This window comes from Podarcis cretensis (genome assembly GCF_951804945.1).
Source record: "Podarcis cretensis genome assembly, chromosome: 3".
Lineage (NCBI taxonomy): Eukaryota > Metazoa > Chordata > Lepidosauria > Squamata > Lacertidae > Podarcis > Podarcis cretensis.
The window spans coordinates 52615636-52630292 of record NC_137172.1 but is presented as its reverse complement, the minus strand read 5'-3'; the positions used below and the strand labels follow the sequence as shown (position 1 = coordinate 52630292).

The window sequence follows — 14657 nt, the reverse complement described above, 5'->3', positions numbered from 1 at the left end:
GAAAGAGGGGGGTTTGCCCTGCCAGATTTAAAGTTATATTATGAAGCTGCAGCTTTCTGCTGGATGAAAGATTGGTTACTTCTTGAGAACACTGATGTCCTAGATCTGGAAGGGTTTAAGAATGCTTTTGGTTGGCATGCATACTTGTGGTACGACAAGGTAAAGATTCATAAAATGTTCAAAAACCATATTGTCAGAAAAGCAATATTTATTGTCTGGACAAAATATAAAGACTTACTAGAAAGTAAGACCCCGAGATGGCTATCACCAATGGAGGCTAAGGCCCGGAAAAGACTCAATATGGAGGCCTGTTGGCCGAAATATTGGGAAATAATAGAAAAAATTGGAGACAAATGGAGGTTGCAGAGCTTGGAGAAATTAAAGAATAAGGTGCAAGATTGGTTACACTACGCTCAAATTCAAGAGGTTTTTATATTAGATAAAAAGATAGGATTCCAGGTGGAGAAGTCGAAATTAGAGACAGAACTGTTGGAACCAAAGACTAAGGTACTTTCGAGAATGTATAACTTGCTGCTTAAATGGAACACACAGGATGAGACTGTTAAATCAGCCATGATAAAATGGGCTCAGGATATTGGGTATAACATTATGTTTGAGGACTGGGAAAGGTTATGGACCACCGGAATAAAATTCACGGCATGTAATGCTTTGAAGGAGAATATTATGAAAATGATATATAGGTGGTACATGACCCCAGTCAAGCTTGCAAAAATATATCACCTGTCTGATAATAAATGTTGGAAATGTAGAGAGGCTGAGGGGACATTCTTTCACCTCTGGTGGACATGCCCAAAAGTGAGGGTCTTCTGGGAAATGATCTATAATGAACTAAAAAAGGTATTTAAATATACCTTTGTTAAGAAACCGGAGGCCTTCCTCTTGGGCATTGTCGGCCAGAAAGTGTCAAAGAAGGACAGAAGTTTCTTTATGTATGCGACAACAGCAGCAAGAATACTTATTGCAAAGTATTGGAAGACACAAGACTTGCCCACACTGGAAGAGTGGCAGACGCAATTGATGGATTATATGGAATTGGCTGAAATGACTGGCAGAATCCGAGACTTGGGAGAAGAAACAACGGAAGAGGACTGGAAGAAGTTTAAGGACTATTTACAAAAACAATATAAGTTGTATGAATGTTAAGTATTTGCACGATTTAGAAAATCTCAGTTCCAGAAAATAGATTTTGTAAAATAGAAAATTAAGTTATAAGTAAGAAAAGGTCGAAATTTAAGGCAACAATATGTTTAAATTTAAGGTATGAGTAAATGATAAAAATTATCTTAAATCTAGAAGTATAATATTTGGAAAGTACAAAATAAGGTATGAAACAAGGTAATAATTTGCTGATATTTTTAATATAAATAATGCAGGGTAAAGGAGATGTGAGGAAGTCCAGTTAGTTATATATAAAAAAATTGTATTGAATGGTTGGTTTTTTTCTTTTCCTTTTTTCTTTTTTATTTCTTTTTTTCTATATGGTTTTTTGGTGTATTTGTTCTGGCTTTTTTGTGTACTATTTTTTGGTGAAGGGATCTTGTATGTATATTGTGTACTATGAAAATTTAAAAAAATATTTTTTTAAAAAAAAAGAAGTCAACCCATACCTTTTCCAGTTTAGTAATACAAATTTAAACAAAGCTATTAATTAATGGAGATTCTTTTGGTAGGTCAGCAGAGAACAATTTGTTCATCAATACAGATTGTTAGCTGCATTTACAGAACCACATCTCATAATCAATGCATAGCTGGTTAACCCCTGTTAAACCTTCTACAGTACATTGCATTAAGTGGCTTGCAGATGGGAGTTCTTTACATACTTACATTATTGCATTCACCCAGGAAATACAGTGCAAATCCATCAGCATTTGTAGCTGCCAAAGAACAATTAAAACATTAAGGAAAAGACTGATATACTTGCTGAGGTTATATAGGGCATGCCCAGCTAGCTTTCTTTATTAATCTTTTATGAAGAACTATACTAAACTATATTTCACTAAAAACGAAGTTTATGAATAACACAAAATTACTTTATTACATTCATAATATTACATTCATATTACATTCATCTGTGATGCTCTTTACATGAAATATGTTCTCAATGGAATCTGGCATAAAATATATGTTAAAACATTCTATTTGTAAGCTCCTAGCTATGGACACAACAAATTATACAATGATCTTGTTTTGTTCAAAATATCTAAGTATAAACTGAAAATACAAGACAAAACTTTGAAAGCTAGAAAGAGCTTCCAGTGGTGGGGGCGGGTGTAGGGGGGAGATTTTCAATGTCTTGTATAGTTACCATCAAAGCCATCAGTCTTGTCGTATCACTAATTATTCCACCAGCTCCTGTTAAAAACCTGCAATCTTTTTCAACCTGCCTTGATTCTCATTCTTCTTTGCATTGCCGAAAAAAAGGTAAGAGCAAGATGAAAATCTGAATCATGTGAACAAAACTGTTATGCAAAAATAATTTGCTCCACCTATTATTAATTATAATTATCGTTTACATTTGTATTCCATTTTTTTCCCTTGAAGTGCAATGCAATGATCTTCAACCTCGCCCAATGAACTACTTTTCACAACTGCCCTCTAAACCAGGGGTTGCTGATCTGGTGCATGTGGATGAAGGCCTTTCTTTGGTGACCCTGGGATAAACCATAATCCCTAGATGCCAAGCTTTCTTTTATTTCCTTTATGTAAGTTTCTATTATTTTTAGAACCTAAGATAGGAGGCAAAACGCAGACACCATTCTTCACATTTTTTCCATGGGAAATCAGCCTGATCCAAGCTTTCAGTATTTCATTTTATCCTCTGCTGAAAATACCCCTGCTCAAAAAATTCCTGTAGACACCCATGTGTGTGAGAGAGAGAGGGGGTGAGAAGCACCAGGGAGAGGAGGGAGAAATGCACATGTAGCCTCTATAGGCAAGAGGCTCTGTAGATATGTAGTCATCTGTTGAGAAGGAGAGGTGGGTGGATGGGGTTGTTTTGGTTTTTTGCAATTTTGAAACCATGAAGGAGCGTCTCCACCCCCATCATTCAGCCTGGACACTGAGGTCCAGCGCTGAGGGCCTTCTGGCGGTTCCCTCACTGTTGGAAGCAAAGCTACAGAGAACCAGGCAGAGGGCCTTCTTGGTAGTGGCGCCCGCCCTGTGGAACGCCCTCCCATCAGATGTCAAGGAAATAAACAACTACCTGACATTTAGAAGACATCTGAAGGCAGCCCTGTTCAGGGAAGTTTTTAATGTGTGACATTTTAATGTATTTTTAATCTTTGTTGGAAGCTGCCCAAAGTGGCTGGGGAAACCCAGCCAGATGGGTGGGGTACAAATAATAAATTATTATTATATATTATTATTATTATTATTATTATTATTATTATTGGGGGAAATAGTTTTCTTCCAGGGGTTTCAGTGGGTAAGGGACTGATTTTTTTTAAAAAAACTAGAAAAAATGCGATACTGTGTTTGTTTTCTTAAGTACTCTTTTTTAAATGTATTTTTATTAAATATTTTCTTGATTTACAAAAGTATGTGCAATGTCTCTCTCTCTCTCTCGCATTTTTTCCATGTAACATTTTTACAAATCAGTTTCATTTGTTGAGACATTAGGAAGAAAAGGGGGAATCCCAGACTGCACTCCTTGGCCAAATACTGGAAGATATTCTATACTCTGAAACATTTGAAAGTACCTTTCCAACATTAAGCCTTAAGTGCACTGCTTGTTTAGTAATTCAGTCAAATACAGAAGCATTTACTGTATATTTCCGCCTTTGAATCTTGGATCCAACATAAGAAACATAATAAATGTTTTCTTACCCATTCGAATGATGCTACTCAATTCATATAAGAGCAGTTGATTGTGCCCTCCTATATCCATCCGCTGCTCTATAAAGCCGTTCAGATCATATACCACTGCTTGGATATCAGGATTCTGGTACTATTGAAAAACAAGCACATATTGAAGAACTATTAAAACTTTTATGAAAAATCAATATGATCAGACATTATTTGATTTGGTGTTTTACAGCTCCTATTTTAGAAATAGGTTTGGTGTTCTTATTGTTTAAATTTTAATAAAAATTATTAATACAGCAGCAGCAGTAGTAGTTGGTTAATCTAAAGCAACAGAAAACCCAAAAGAGAAAGTGAAGTCCATGCTTAAGGAGAAGGACGTCAGGGAATGGTGAAGCACAACAACCTAAAGATACTCTCCTTTTCTATTAGCACAACAGAAGTAAATAATAATTATAATTATAATAATTTAAAGAAAGAAAGAAAAAAGAAAGAAAGAAAGAAAGAAAGAAAGAAAGAAAGAAAGAAAGAAAGAAAGAAAGAACTCTCATAGCTCAGTGGCAGGGCCCATGCTTTGCATGCAGAATATTCCAGGATTAATCTCTGGCATCTCCAGGTAAGGCTGGAAACCCTGCAGAACTGCACTTAGCTCAGTGTAGACCACAGACTGGATTCAACCAATTATGTTTGCCTACAGTGTGTAGGCCCTACACAGATAAACATTTTGGCAATGCTAACTGAAGAATCAATATATTGATTTCTTACATGGCAGAACTTCCATATCAGGTTTATATTGAAAACTATTAACCTATGATCGTTTAAAAGCAAGGATCACAAATTCTTTGAACTGTGCATGGTTCAACTGCAAACTAACATCTAACATGAACAAATGTAGTCAAAACTAACTGTAAATTAAGTGAAAATTTCTTAAACTAATTCAGCTATCCATGTAAAAGAATAAAAGAACAGTATTCTTTCTGAGCACAAAATTTTAAATTACTTGTTCAATTTTAAACAGCCTACGTGTGTGTGTGTGTGTGTGTGTGTGTGTATTAAAACATTTATATAATTTTTTATAAAAGCTTCCATTTTTTAGATGATTTAAACCACACTTTCAGGGTAATTTCTTTGCTGTTCATAACTACATGAAAAAGTTCCTCTTTGCATTTCTTAACAATGATAAAGGAGTGAAGGACCTGAAATATTAGATCATAAAATGAAATTAAGAGTGCTTTTTACACTTGACAGCAGAACAAAGAGTATTTAAAAAGTGACATTTTTAAGTTTTAAAAAGGTGCTGTTTTCATTTAAAGGCTAATGAGAGCAAGACAGAGGGAGCGTTATTACAATTCTAAATTTAGAGCTTAGGATAAATTTTCAGATAAAGCAGAAAATGGTCTTCAACATATATATATATATATATATATATATATAGTACTGAGAAATAAAATACCATAATTTAAATTTCCATATTGCCAAGGCAATACATTAGTAAAGTATAATTTCCACGTCTTTCTGTCTATGACTTGCCCATCAGCCAGCCATAGAGTCACCACTCCTTCTCCTCCCAGTTCAGTTGGTGGGGGGGGGGGTCAAACACAAATCCCTGGACACTCCATTCCTCTCTGTTTTCATCCCCTTTTCTCTCTCTTCCTGCCATGTCAAGGGATGCATGAAATTAGACTGAGGCCACATGAAGCCCTAGGGCAACACACTCCTGCCTTATGCTCTCACATTTCAGCTTCAGATTAAGAGTTAGACAAATAGCCAGCTGAAAGTTATGGAAGAAAACCCCAAGTAAATGCATTATAGATAACTTACTGAGGATGATGAGCTGAATGACAAGTATAACTTAAAAGTGCACATCTTCTAATGTATAATACACAACAGCAGAAGATTCTACACCCACAGGGCACATGTAACCAAGTCTAAATATGGCTGAATGCCAAGGAAGAAATGTGAGCAAGCACATACTGCCAAATGAGCAAAACTTGTCTCTCTCAAAATATATATGCATTCTCCTCCATGATATGTCTTCAATATTATCTCACAAAGACGGCAAAACCTAAGCCTGCTTGATGGAACTATCCTATGCATAAATTTCAATGGGTGTTACTACCAGTGTATATAGGATTGCAGTCAGTTGTTGTGAATGTTTCAGCCTCACTGTTGTAATTTCCTCCAGCACAACACAGCATAGCACAACAGTTAGGAAACAATAACACTTCACTTCACAGAAGTACAATTCCCAGGATCCCCTGAAGAAGCCAGAAAGTGTAAACATTTATAGTGTCCATGTGCCCTTAAAGAGATACAGCAGCAACGCATGAGAGAACTACTAGCAACAGATGGCAATGTTTTATTGAAAGCATGCCACAGCAATCAGTGAAGTACTTCAACAGTTTTCCTAGTGCTATCTTCAGCTTGGCATAGGGGGAAAGAGCTGGAACTATAGGAAATAAAATACATGCAGCATTCAATGGCTGAATTTCACACAGCTGCATCTCAAATTACCAGCATCAGGTGGGATGTGTATTTCTTAAAATGACTGCAAAAATTACAGAAAAATAACACCTCATGTTGATATTTCTCTAACTAATCCTTAGCAGTGAACTGAGATCCACCTGTAGTCTAGAAAGCTCTGTGCTAAGATGAGAGAAATAAATAAAGAGAGGGGATTATAGCATGGTAAGAAAGGAAGGGAAAATGTCTGCAATTTCCACTCCCTGACTCATCGATCAGAAAATGCAAAAACATTCTACTTGGAAAGAGCAGAGGTGTGTTGCAAAGAAAATCTCATGAAAGTATTTTCCATTTTTGAGGGGCTGCATTTTATATTGTGATTAAGCGCATTCGTACAGTAGGACTCCTACAGCTCAGATTGACAGTGATATCATACCAGTAGAACAAAGACTGCTTGGATAAACTCACTCCAGAAATTATGGCAGGACACTCTGATTTAATAAGAACTAAGAGTCTAGTTTTTCTTTTTACTGTTAGTCAGGTTTTTATGGCACACAGGGAAATGGTTTAGCTAGAAATTTTTAAGTACATTTCCATTTTAAAACTTTTAATAATTTAAGGCATTTCCATCAATGAACTACTTTTCAAAACAGCAAGATGCTTTTTATTCAGTGATTTGCTCACAATATGCATAATTTGGGAAATGGTTTACAATGTTGCAACATTTCCAGCATACCATTTCTTATCAATGTTTCAAGTTGGCATTTGAAAGGAATATGTTCTGTAAATCACAACAACCAAAAATACAGTGGTGCCCCGCAAGACGAACGCCTTGCAAGACGGAAAACCCGCTAGACGAAAGGGTTTTCCGTTTTGGAGGCGCTTCGCAAAACGAATTTCCCTAAGGGGTTGCTTCGCAAGACGAAAATGTCTTGCGAGTTCCTGCGGGTTTTTTCCCCTTTTTCCCCCCTTTTCCTAAGGCGCTAAGCCGCTTATCAGCTGATCTGCTGATAAGCCGCTTAACAGCTGATCGCTAAAAGCTGCTAAACCGCTAATAGCGCTAATCCGCTAAGCTGTCAGTGGGCTTGCTTCGCAAGACGAAAAAAACGCTATACGAAGAGCCTCACGGAACAGATTAATTTCGTCTTGCGAGGCACCACTGTAACTTGAGCAGGTCTCAGTTCAGAAACTAATCAGACCTTTACATGGTAAAGGATCAGCACCAATTTTACCTTCACAAGTATACATAAAATCATATATAATGTAGATACCCAATTATAAGCAATTCAGGATAGCTTAATCTCAGGGTTCTGAGTTCGAGCCCAACAATAGGCAAAGAATTCCTGCATTGCAAGAGGTTGGACTAGATGGCTCTCAAGGTCCCTTCCAATGTTACAATTTGTACAGTTCTTTGTTACAAAGTTCAGGAAGATCACTTAGGATTGGGTACCTATTTGGTGTCACTCATTCCTTAGCTAAGCCTAATAGATTCAAATGTTGCTCCATATGCAATTGCATGAGAAATCTGGAAATATTAATTCTTCTGGCTGTGATTCAGAGAGCCCTTGAATTATACACTGGGATTTCTGCATTCACAGCAGCACTCTGGAACACACAATAGCCTCATTCAAAGTTAACAAAAGCAGTGTGGATTATTTAGGGGGAAACAGCACACTACATTGCAGCCATGTGTGACATTAACCTGACATTCCTTCTATACTGCAAAATGCTCTTGGAAGGGGGTGATTTGCTGACAAGGGATTGGGAGGGGGGAAAGGAAGTTTTTAACCAGGCATGTTACCCCTGGAATTCCCCCAGCTGCTTTTGCCCCAACCTAGTGCCTGTGAAGTATGCACAGATCCAGAGTACAACGGTTTGAGCAGGGCAGTTTAAATAAATAATAATAAATTTTATTTATACCCCACCCTCCCCAGCCAGAGCCAGGCTCAGGGCAGCTAACACCAGTAAAATTACAGTAAAAACATAGTATCTGAAAGGTGAGAGATGGAAATGCACACTCCGCACTCAAGTAGACTAGGATCCAGCCTCCAAGGGGCCTTTTCTGCTCCCCACACCTGCTAGCCATTCCCCCTTCCTCAAAGGAAGGCTTTTTTGCAGGTTGGAAGGAGGGAGGAGGGAGGAGGAAGTTTTCACAATGCGAGGCAAGAGGCTGGAAAGAGTGATGAAACTTAAGTAATAGGGGATTTTTGTTTTTTCAAACTCGCTTAATTTCCAGGGCAAGTTGGGGGTGGCTCACACATCCCTAATCACAGTTTCAATACATTTGGTTGCAACGTACCATGTCCTTATTTACTTCTTAAGGCTCTGAATGGTATTTTAATTGGTCTGAAAGTTGTTAGTGTGCTCACCAGCAATTTCTCTGGAGCTAATTCAATGAATGAAGTGCAACGCATCAGGAAATTCATTTCAAATCAACAGAAGGCTGCTTGGACAGTTTTATGTTCTGGGGAACAGAGACACACCTGTACGGTACTTACCCTGCTGATATGCTTAGGAGTCGAAACATCTGTAAGAAAAGGAAGCAAACAATTAGATGCTCCTGGAAAGTTTGGGATAATTTTAATTTTCAAAAAAAAATCCAACGTTAAATAATCCTACTGCTGCTTTCAGTGTCTATTACATCACAATATATTTCGAATTGTTTTATTCCACATCCTTATTTTCAGCAGAATACTTAATTTTGGTAAGTTTTAAGAATTCAAATCTATTTAATATATGGCTCATATTTGCAGCTTGCATTGGGGGAAAAGTCACACTTCTATGCTCCCTGAATCTACAATCCAGACCCTTGGGTACATGTCCATCTTATGGCACCTCAATGCTGCTAAAGGCACTGGTAAGATGGTATGAAATCTGAATTGCAAATTTCCATGACATTCTTCCCTGGTGCACCCAGCCAAACAATGGGCAAGTGGAAGTTACCAGAGGCTGCAGCCCACCAGCAGCATGCATAGGAAACCTCCCGGTATGAGGCATTTTGGTAGAAGACATGCTGCCATCATATGACAGCAGTGGGTCTGATCCAGACTTCTTTGTTGCCCCATTCTGGGAACTGGCACAGTGAAGGGGCATTTTCTTCCCTGCCCACCTTCTGCCTAGGCCACCATGAGCGCCAGGCTAGGGGTGGTCTGGCTCTTTAACCTTCTGCCTTAAACAAGACACATGAAATATATTGGTGGAATAGAGCTGAGAAGTTTTCTTGTGCTTTCTCTAGCAACACTGCACCAACTGAGTGCTGACACAGCCTGGTCCAGAGAAGGAAGACACATGTCTAATAATTAACTCTTTATTGGCAAGAGAAGCACTTACAGCAACTTCCACAGTGCTCTTAGCCTCTAGGCAACTGTCCACAGGTCTGCCCTATGGAGCAGGTTCAGCAACAGTGGGGCCACTCCCCTCCCCTGCATTATATACCTTCCTCTGACAGGTTGCATGCCCACAGCATGAGACTTCTCCTGCATGCTCTTCCCTTTTCAAGCCCCTCCTGGTTCTAGGAGACAGTGGGATGGGGGAAGCTGAAGAATCTACTAATCCATCCCACACCAGATCTATCCCTTCTTCTTCCGCCACATCCTGTGCACCTTCCTCCACCTTCAAATGCCCTCAGTCTCACTTCCCTGGCTACTGCCTTGCAGGTGGTGTGACACCCCATAAATCACTGGCCCCGCTCTCCTGGGTCACTCCCCTGGTCCTCTGTCTCTGCTGCACACTCTTTGGAGCCTGCCTGCCAGATTACTAACCCACCAATATATATGGAATTATGAATTTTAAAATTGAGGACATGCTTGTGGGATGGGGCAATACCTAGGGGAGTTTCAAGTTACTGTGAACTGGTGTTTTACAGACCAGCCAAAGTCTACAGATTTGGCTCAGTCACATAAGAACAAATTGTAACAGTCTCTGTGTTTTGTTTTCGATATACTGTACAATGTTTGGAAAGATTTCAAGCTGAATGCAAATGGTTGCTTTTCCTCACTAATCAATGTGATGTTCTGACTGATGTATCTTTTTTTTCACCTGTATGCGTTGAGGTTCCTTTATACAAAAAAAGCCAAAACAAAATAACCATGAAACAATAATCCTGCATGATTAAAAACGAGAGTAAATTCCTGTAACTTCTCTCCTCCTAATGTTAATCTGCCACAGAATATAAAATATATTGGCTCACTGGCTCACTTGGTTTCTGTGTTCTTGAGTACATTGAAAACAAACAGACTTTTGCTGAACTTTCCAATGCAATCCTCAACATCTGCAGAAAAGTCAAGACTGAACAGTTCCCTCTTTTCAGACCAGCTGACAAGAGAAACAAAAGGAAATACCCCTTGGGAATTGTCTGCTAACGTCAACAAGGGTAAGGGGATCATTAGCAGTAGAAATGATAGGTTACCACATGGGAGAGAGCAGGAATCCAATGTAGAACAGATTTACGTCAAGGGAACTATTTCATTCTCTCTGAAGGAACCCTACTGTAACTACAACATACGTACATTTGTACTAAAGACGTATTTTATGCACTGTACTCTAGGGACTGAAAATATGACACTGAGCAAATGTTCAAATGTCCTCTGGACAAACACGAGCACTGGAAAAATGACAAGAACATACATTCCTTTATTTCTTCAGGATATTTGAACAAATCTGTTTTGAATAATACTCTACCTTTTTCCTAAGGGCTTATCCGCACTTCCTCTTGTCCTGCTGCTTTCCCCTCAGGGAAAACCACTCTTTAGCACTCATTCAGAGCAAATGGCAATTCAGGTTCTCTCCAAATTGAGATTTGCTCTCATTTAGCACTAAAGAGTGGAAAAGGAGTGGGACAATGGGATGAATGCTGTGGAGTAAAGATTCATGGTACAACAGAACAGAATAGAATAGAATAACTGAGTTGGAAGAGACCCTGAAGATCATCTAGTCCAACCTCCTGCAATGCAGGAATATGCAGCTGTCCCTTACGGGGATCGAATCTGTGACCTTGGCATTATTAGCACCAAACTCTAACCAACTGAGCTATCAGCATAATAAAAAAAACACTCAGTGGAGAAAATAATTAAACATGTAACTAGAAAAAAGCATGAAAATTATATTATTTCATGTGACATGTTCATTTCATCTCTGAAATACATAGAAGAAAAAGAATGCAACTCTAAAATGTTTTTCTCTTCACGCATTTCTCTGTAGCCTCCCTATCTTTTCTTCCAAATGAATTTATACCTGCCACAACTCCCTGAATTTAATGTTATATAGCAGAAACCTCTCCAAACAGAATTAAGAGCTTTCACTTTATTGTAACACAGAAAGGGCAAAAGCCTTTAAAATGTTTAGGAGCAAGCAGACTCTCTATATACAGGACAACCCGAACTGTTACTTTGTGCTGTGCCTGCTTTGCTCCTGCAGGCTGCTCAGCTCAACATTCAGTGATGAATTCCCTCAAGGGATCTTCTGAGGCTGTTTCATCACAGTGCTTTGTTCTATGACAATAGAGGTGTGCTCACCTCTGCAGAGAGAAAGCAGCCTTGAAGAAGCGAGGCTGTTTTATGCAGGCGGATGAGTCACCTTTGAAGGTCCAAGAGGCTCCCACCGCCCCCACTTTGTAATGAAGTTCTTGTATCAAAATTTAAGAGCAAATGTCAATAAAATGAAAACAGACATCAACGGTCTTGGCAAGCAAGTACAGAGATCACATTGACTGTGGTGAATAATATATTAAATTACACATTGTTTTTATTGCATCCCAGTAAACTCTAAAGCCAGATCTGGGTGGATACTGGTCCCTGGGATATGAGGTCTGGTAGGATTGGGAGTGTCCATGCAGTGATCACTGTCAGAACTAGAAACTCAAAGAAACAAAGATGGTGGGGCCAATGGGGGGCACCACTAGGACTAGTTTTGCCTGTTCCCATATCTTGTACAGAATTCTTGGTAGGATCACCACCAGAGGAAAAGCATAATGGAATCCAAGAGGCCATGGTGATATCAGAATGTCCCAGGCCTCTGCTCCTGGGTCCTGGATCCTCTAGTAGTAGTATGGGAGGCAAAGAGGTCCACATTGAATGGGCCCAGGGTTCACTGAAGGTGTCTGAACACCAAGTTGTGAAGCATCCATTCCCTTGGATCCAGCCTGGTGCAACTCAGACAATTGGCCTGTGTGTTGGATGTACCAGAGATGTGTTTCAGAGAGATGCTAAAGAGATGCTTCTCTGCCCAGAACAGGAACAAAGTAGTCTCTTGTTGCAGATCTGTTTTGGTCCCTCCTTCTCTGTTTATCTAGGATTGTCTGTTCTAATCAAGACATGGAGCAGGCACCCGCAGCAGAAGTACTGAATGGCTAGTTGTGCTACAGAGAGTTTGAGCCACTTGACGCTGTGTTGGAACTTGGTGGCTGTCCAGTCCACTGAGATTAACTGTCCCTCGCAATGTGCTCCCCAGTCTTGTAGGCTTGGTATCTGATGTTATGGTTCTTTGGTAGCCAAACCTTTCCAAAGGTTGGTCTCCCTGGTCCACCAGTGCATGCTCTCTTGTAAATGTGGAGGGATTGGAACATAGAGATGATTGCTGTGGATAATCAACCATTGGTGTGGTAAGAGGAACCACTGAAGCGGTCTCACGTGCAATTGGGCCTGTGAAGTGAATTGTGAGGCCAACATGCATAGACCCAGGATACAGGCTAACAACATGATGTCCATCCTCTTGGACAATATCAATAGTTTGGCATCAGCTTTAATCTTGACTGGGGTAGAGAGAGGAAGATCTCTGGGCCTGTCTTGAAGTGGAGGATGGGCAGAAGGATAATCCTCAAAGCCCAGGAAGGAGAGGAATGACAAGCCTATGTCACAACCTGTGCTGAGCTATAATAATAATATAATAATAATAATTTATTATTTGTACCCCGCCCATCTGGCTGGGTTTCCCCAGCCACTCTGGGCGGCTTCCATAGAAACCAAAAATACACTAAAATATCACAGATTAAAAACTTCCCTGAACAGGGCTGCCTTAAGATGTCTTCTGAATGTCAGGTTGTTATTTATCGCTTTGACATCTGATGGGAGGGCGTTCCACAGGGCAGGCGCCACGACCAAGAAGGCCCTCTGCCTGGTTCCCTGTAGCTTTGCTTCTCGCAATGAAGGAACCGCCAGAAGGCCCTCGGCGCTGGACCTCAGCGTCCGGGCAGAACGATGGGGGTGGAGACGCTCCTTCAGGTATACTGGGCCGAGCTAGTTTCCTCTGGGGCACTGAACTGGACATGCAGTGGCCAGGAAACAGCAGGGAGAACAAGGGTAACTGGTCTTACGTTGGCTCTAGAACGATGGGTCCACTTCTCCTGCTTTTCCCACCTAAACTGCTTCTGCACTACACTGGCAGTAGACTGTAGATGCTTCGTGTTTCGCAAAGCCTTATGGGGCTGCTGGGTCTCACAATCACCCATCAGGGCTTGCTGTGAGCCCAAAGAGGCCATCTCACCTTTTAAGGGAGGGCAGAGTCTTATGAGGGAACAGAAGGTCACCACACACAACTGCTGCAAGGAAGCAGTGGGTCCCAAAGGCCTGATTTTGCCTGCTCAGGAGCACTGGGCCCATCTGGGCCTTGTCAGGAAACCCTTTCTGTCATGGATTGCAGGGGGGGTTGGGGGAATCTTGACAAACATAGTTGTGCCTGTAAGAATCCTCTGGTACCAAAGGGATGCAATCTGTAACCAAAGCTGCAAAGGGCTGCTCTGATTTCCAGGGTGGGGGCAAGCACTGCCACAGCCACTTGCAGAGCTTCCAGGAAGCTTTCTAGCATCCTAGCTGCTGCCAAGCTCAGCCCACAGCCATGATCGGTGAAATCAGATAAAAATTGTAGCCAGGAGTAAACGCCCCAGGCAAGCTGCCTGCTTCTCCCTCTTCTGAAGAGGGGAAACAGGAAAGGGGGAAGAGAGATCTAGAATTTTTCTTTTTTTCAGAAATAAGAATAAGAATAATAAGAGGGTTAAAGAGTGAAGTGAGGAAGAATAAGCTAACCCAAGATGATGAAATAAGAAGAGCCAAAGGCAATGTGACTGCTTTATCAAGGCAAGAGCAAAAAACTGAAGAGGGGACAGCCTATCTCCTTGTAATAGCTACTCCTGCCTTTGCCCACTAGAGGCACAAGGAAGCCCAACTCCATTGATTTATGGCTGTGCTTGTAAGTCAAAAAAACTTCTCAGAAACGAGGAGGAGGAGACATACTTACTCTCCTTCCTTGGAGGTTTCTAAGCAGAGGTTGGATGGTCATCTGTCATGGGTGCTTTAGCTGAGTTTCCTGCACTGCAGGGGGTTGGACTAGATGACCCCTGGGGTCCCTTCCAACTCCACGATTCTATGATTCTATTCCTA

The 14657-nt window shown here is 40.4% G+C and overlaps 1 protein-coding gene across 1 annotated transcript in view; it reads right to left on the bottom strand.

The window, feature by feature from the left end:
* The window catches only part of LOC307213782 (cAMP and cAMP-inhibited cGMP 3',5'-cyclic phosphodiesterase 10A-like), a 117402-nt gene that overhangs the window by 69756 nt on the left and 32989 nt on the right, over window positions 1-14657 (bottom strand). Inside the window, exons 3-5 of the mRNA XM_079971964.1 lie at window positions 8784-8812; window positions 3847-3967; window positions 1846-1895 (exon numbers count right to left, since the gene is read on the bottom strand). Of these exons, the coding sequence (XP_079828090.1) occupies window positions 1846-1895; window positions 3847-3967; window positions 8784-8812 (200 nt within the window). The remainder of the gene's footprint in view (window positions 1-1845; window positions 1896-3846; window positions 3968-8783; window positions 8813-14657) is intronic.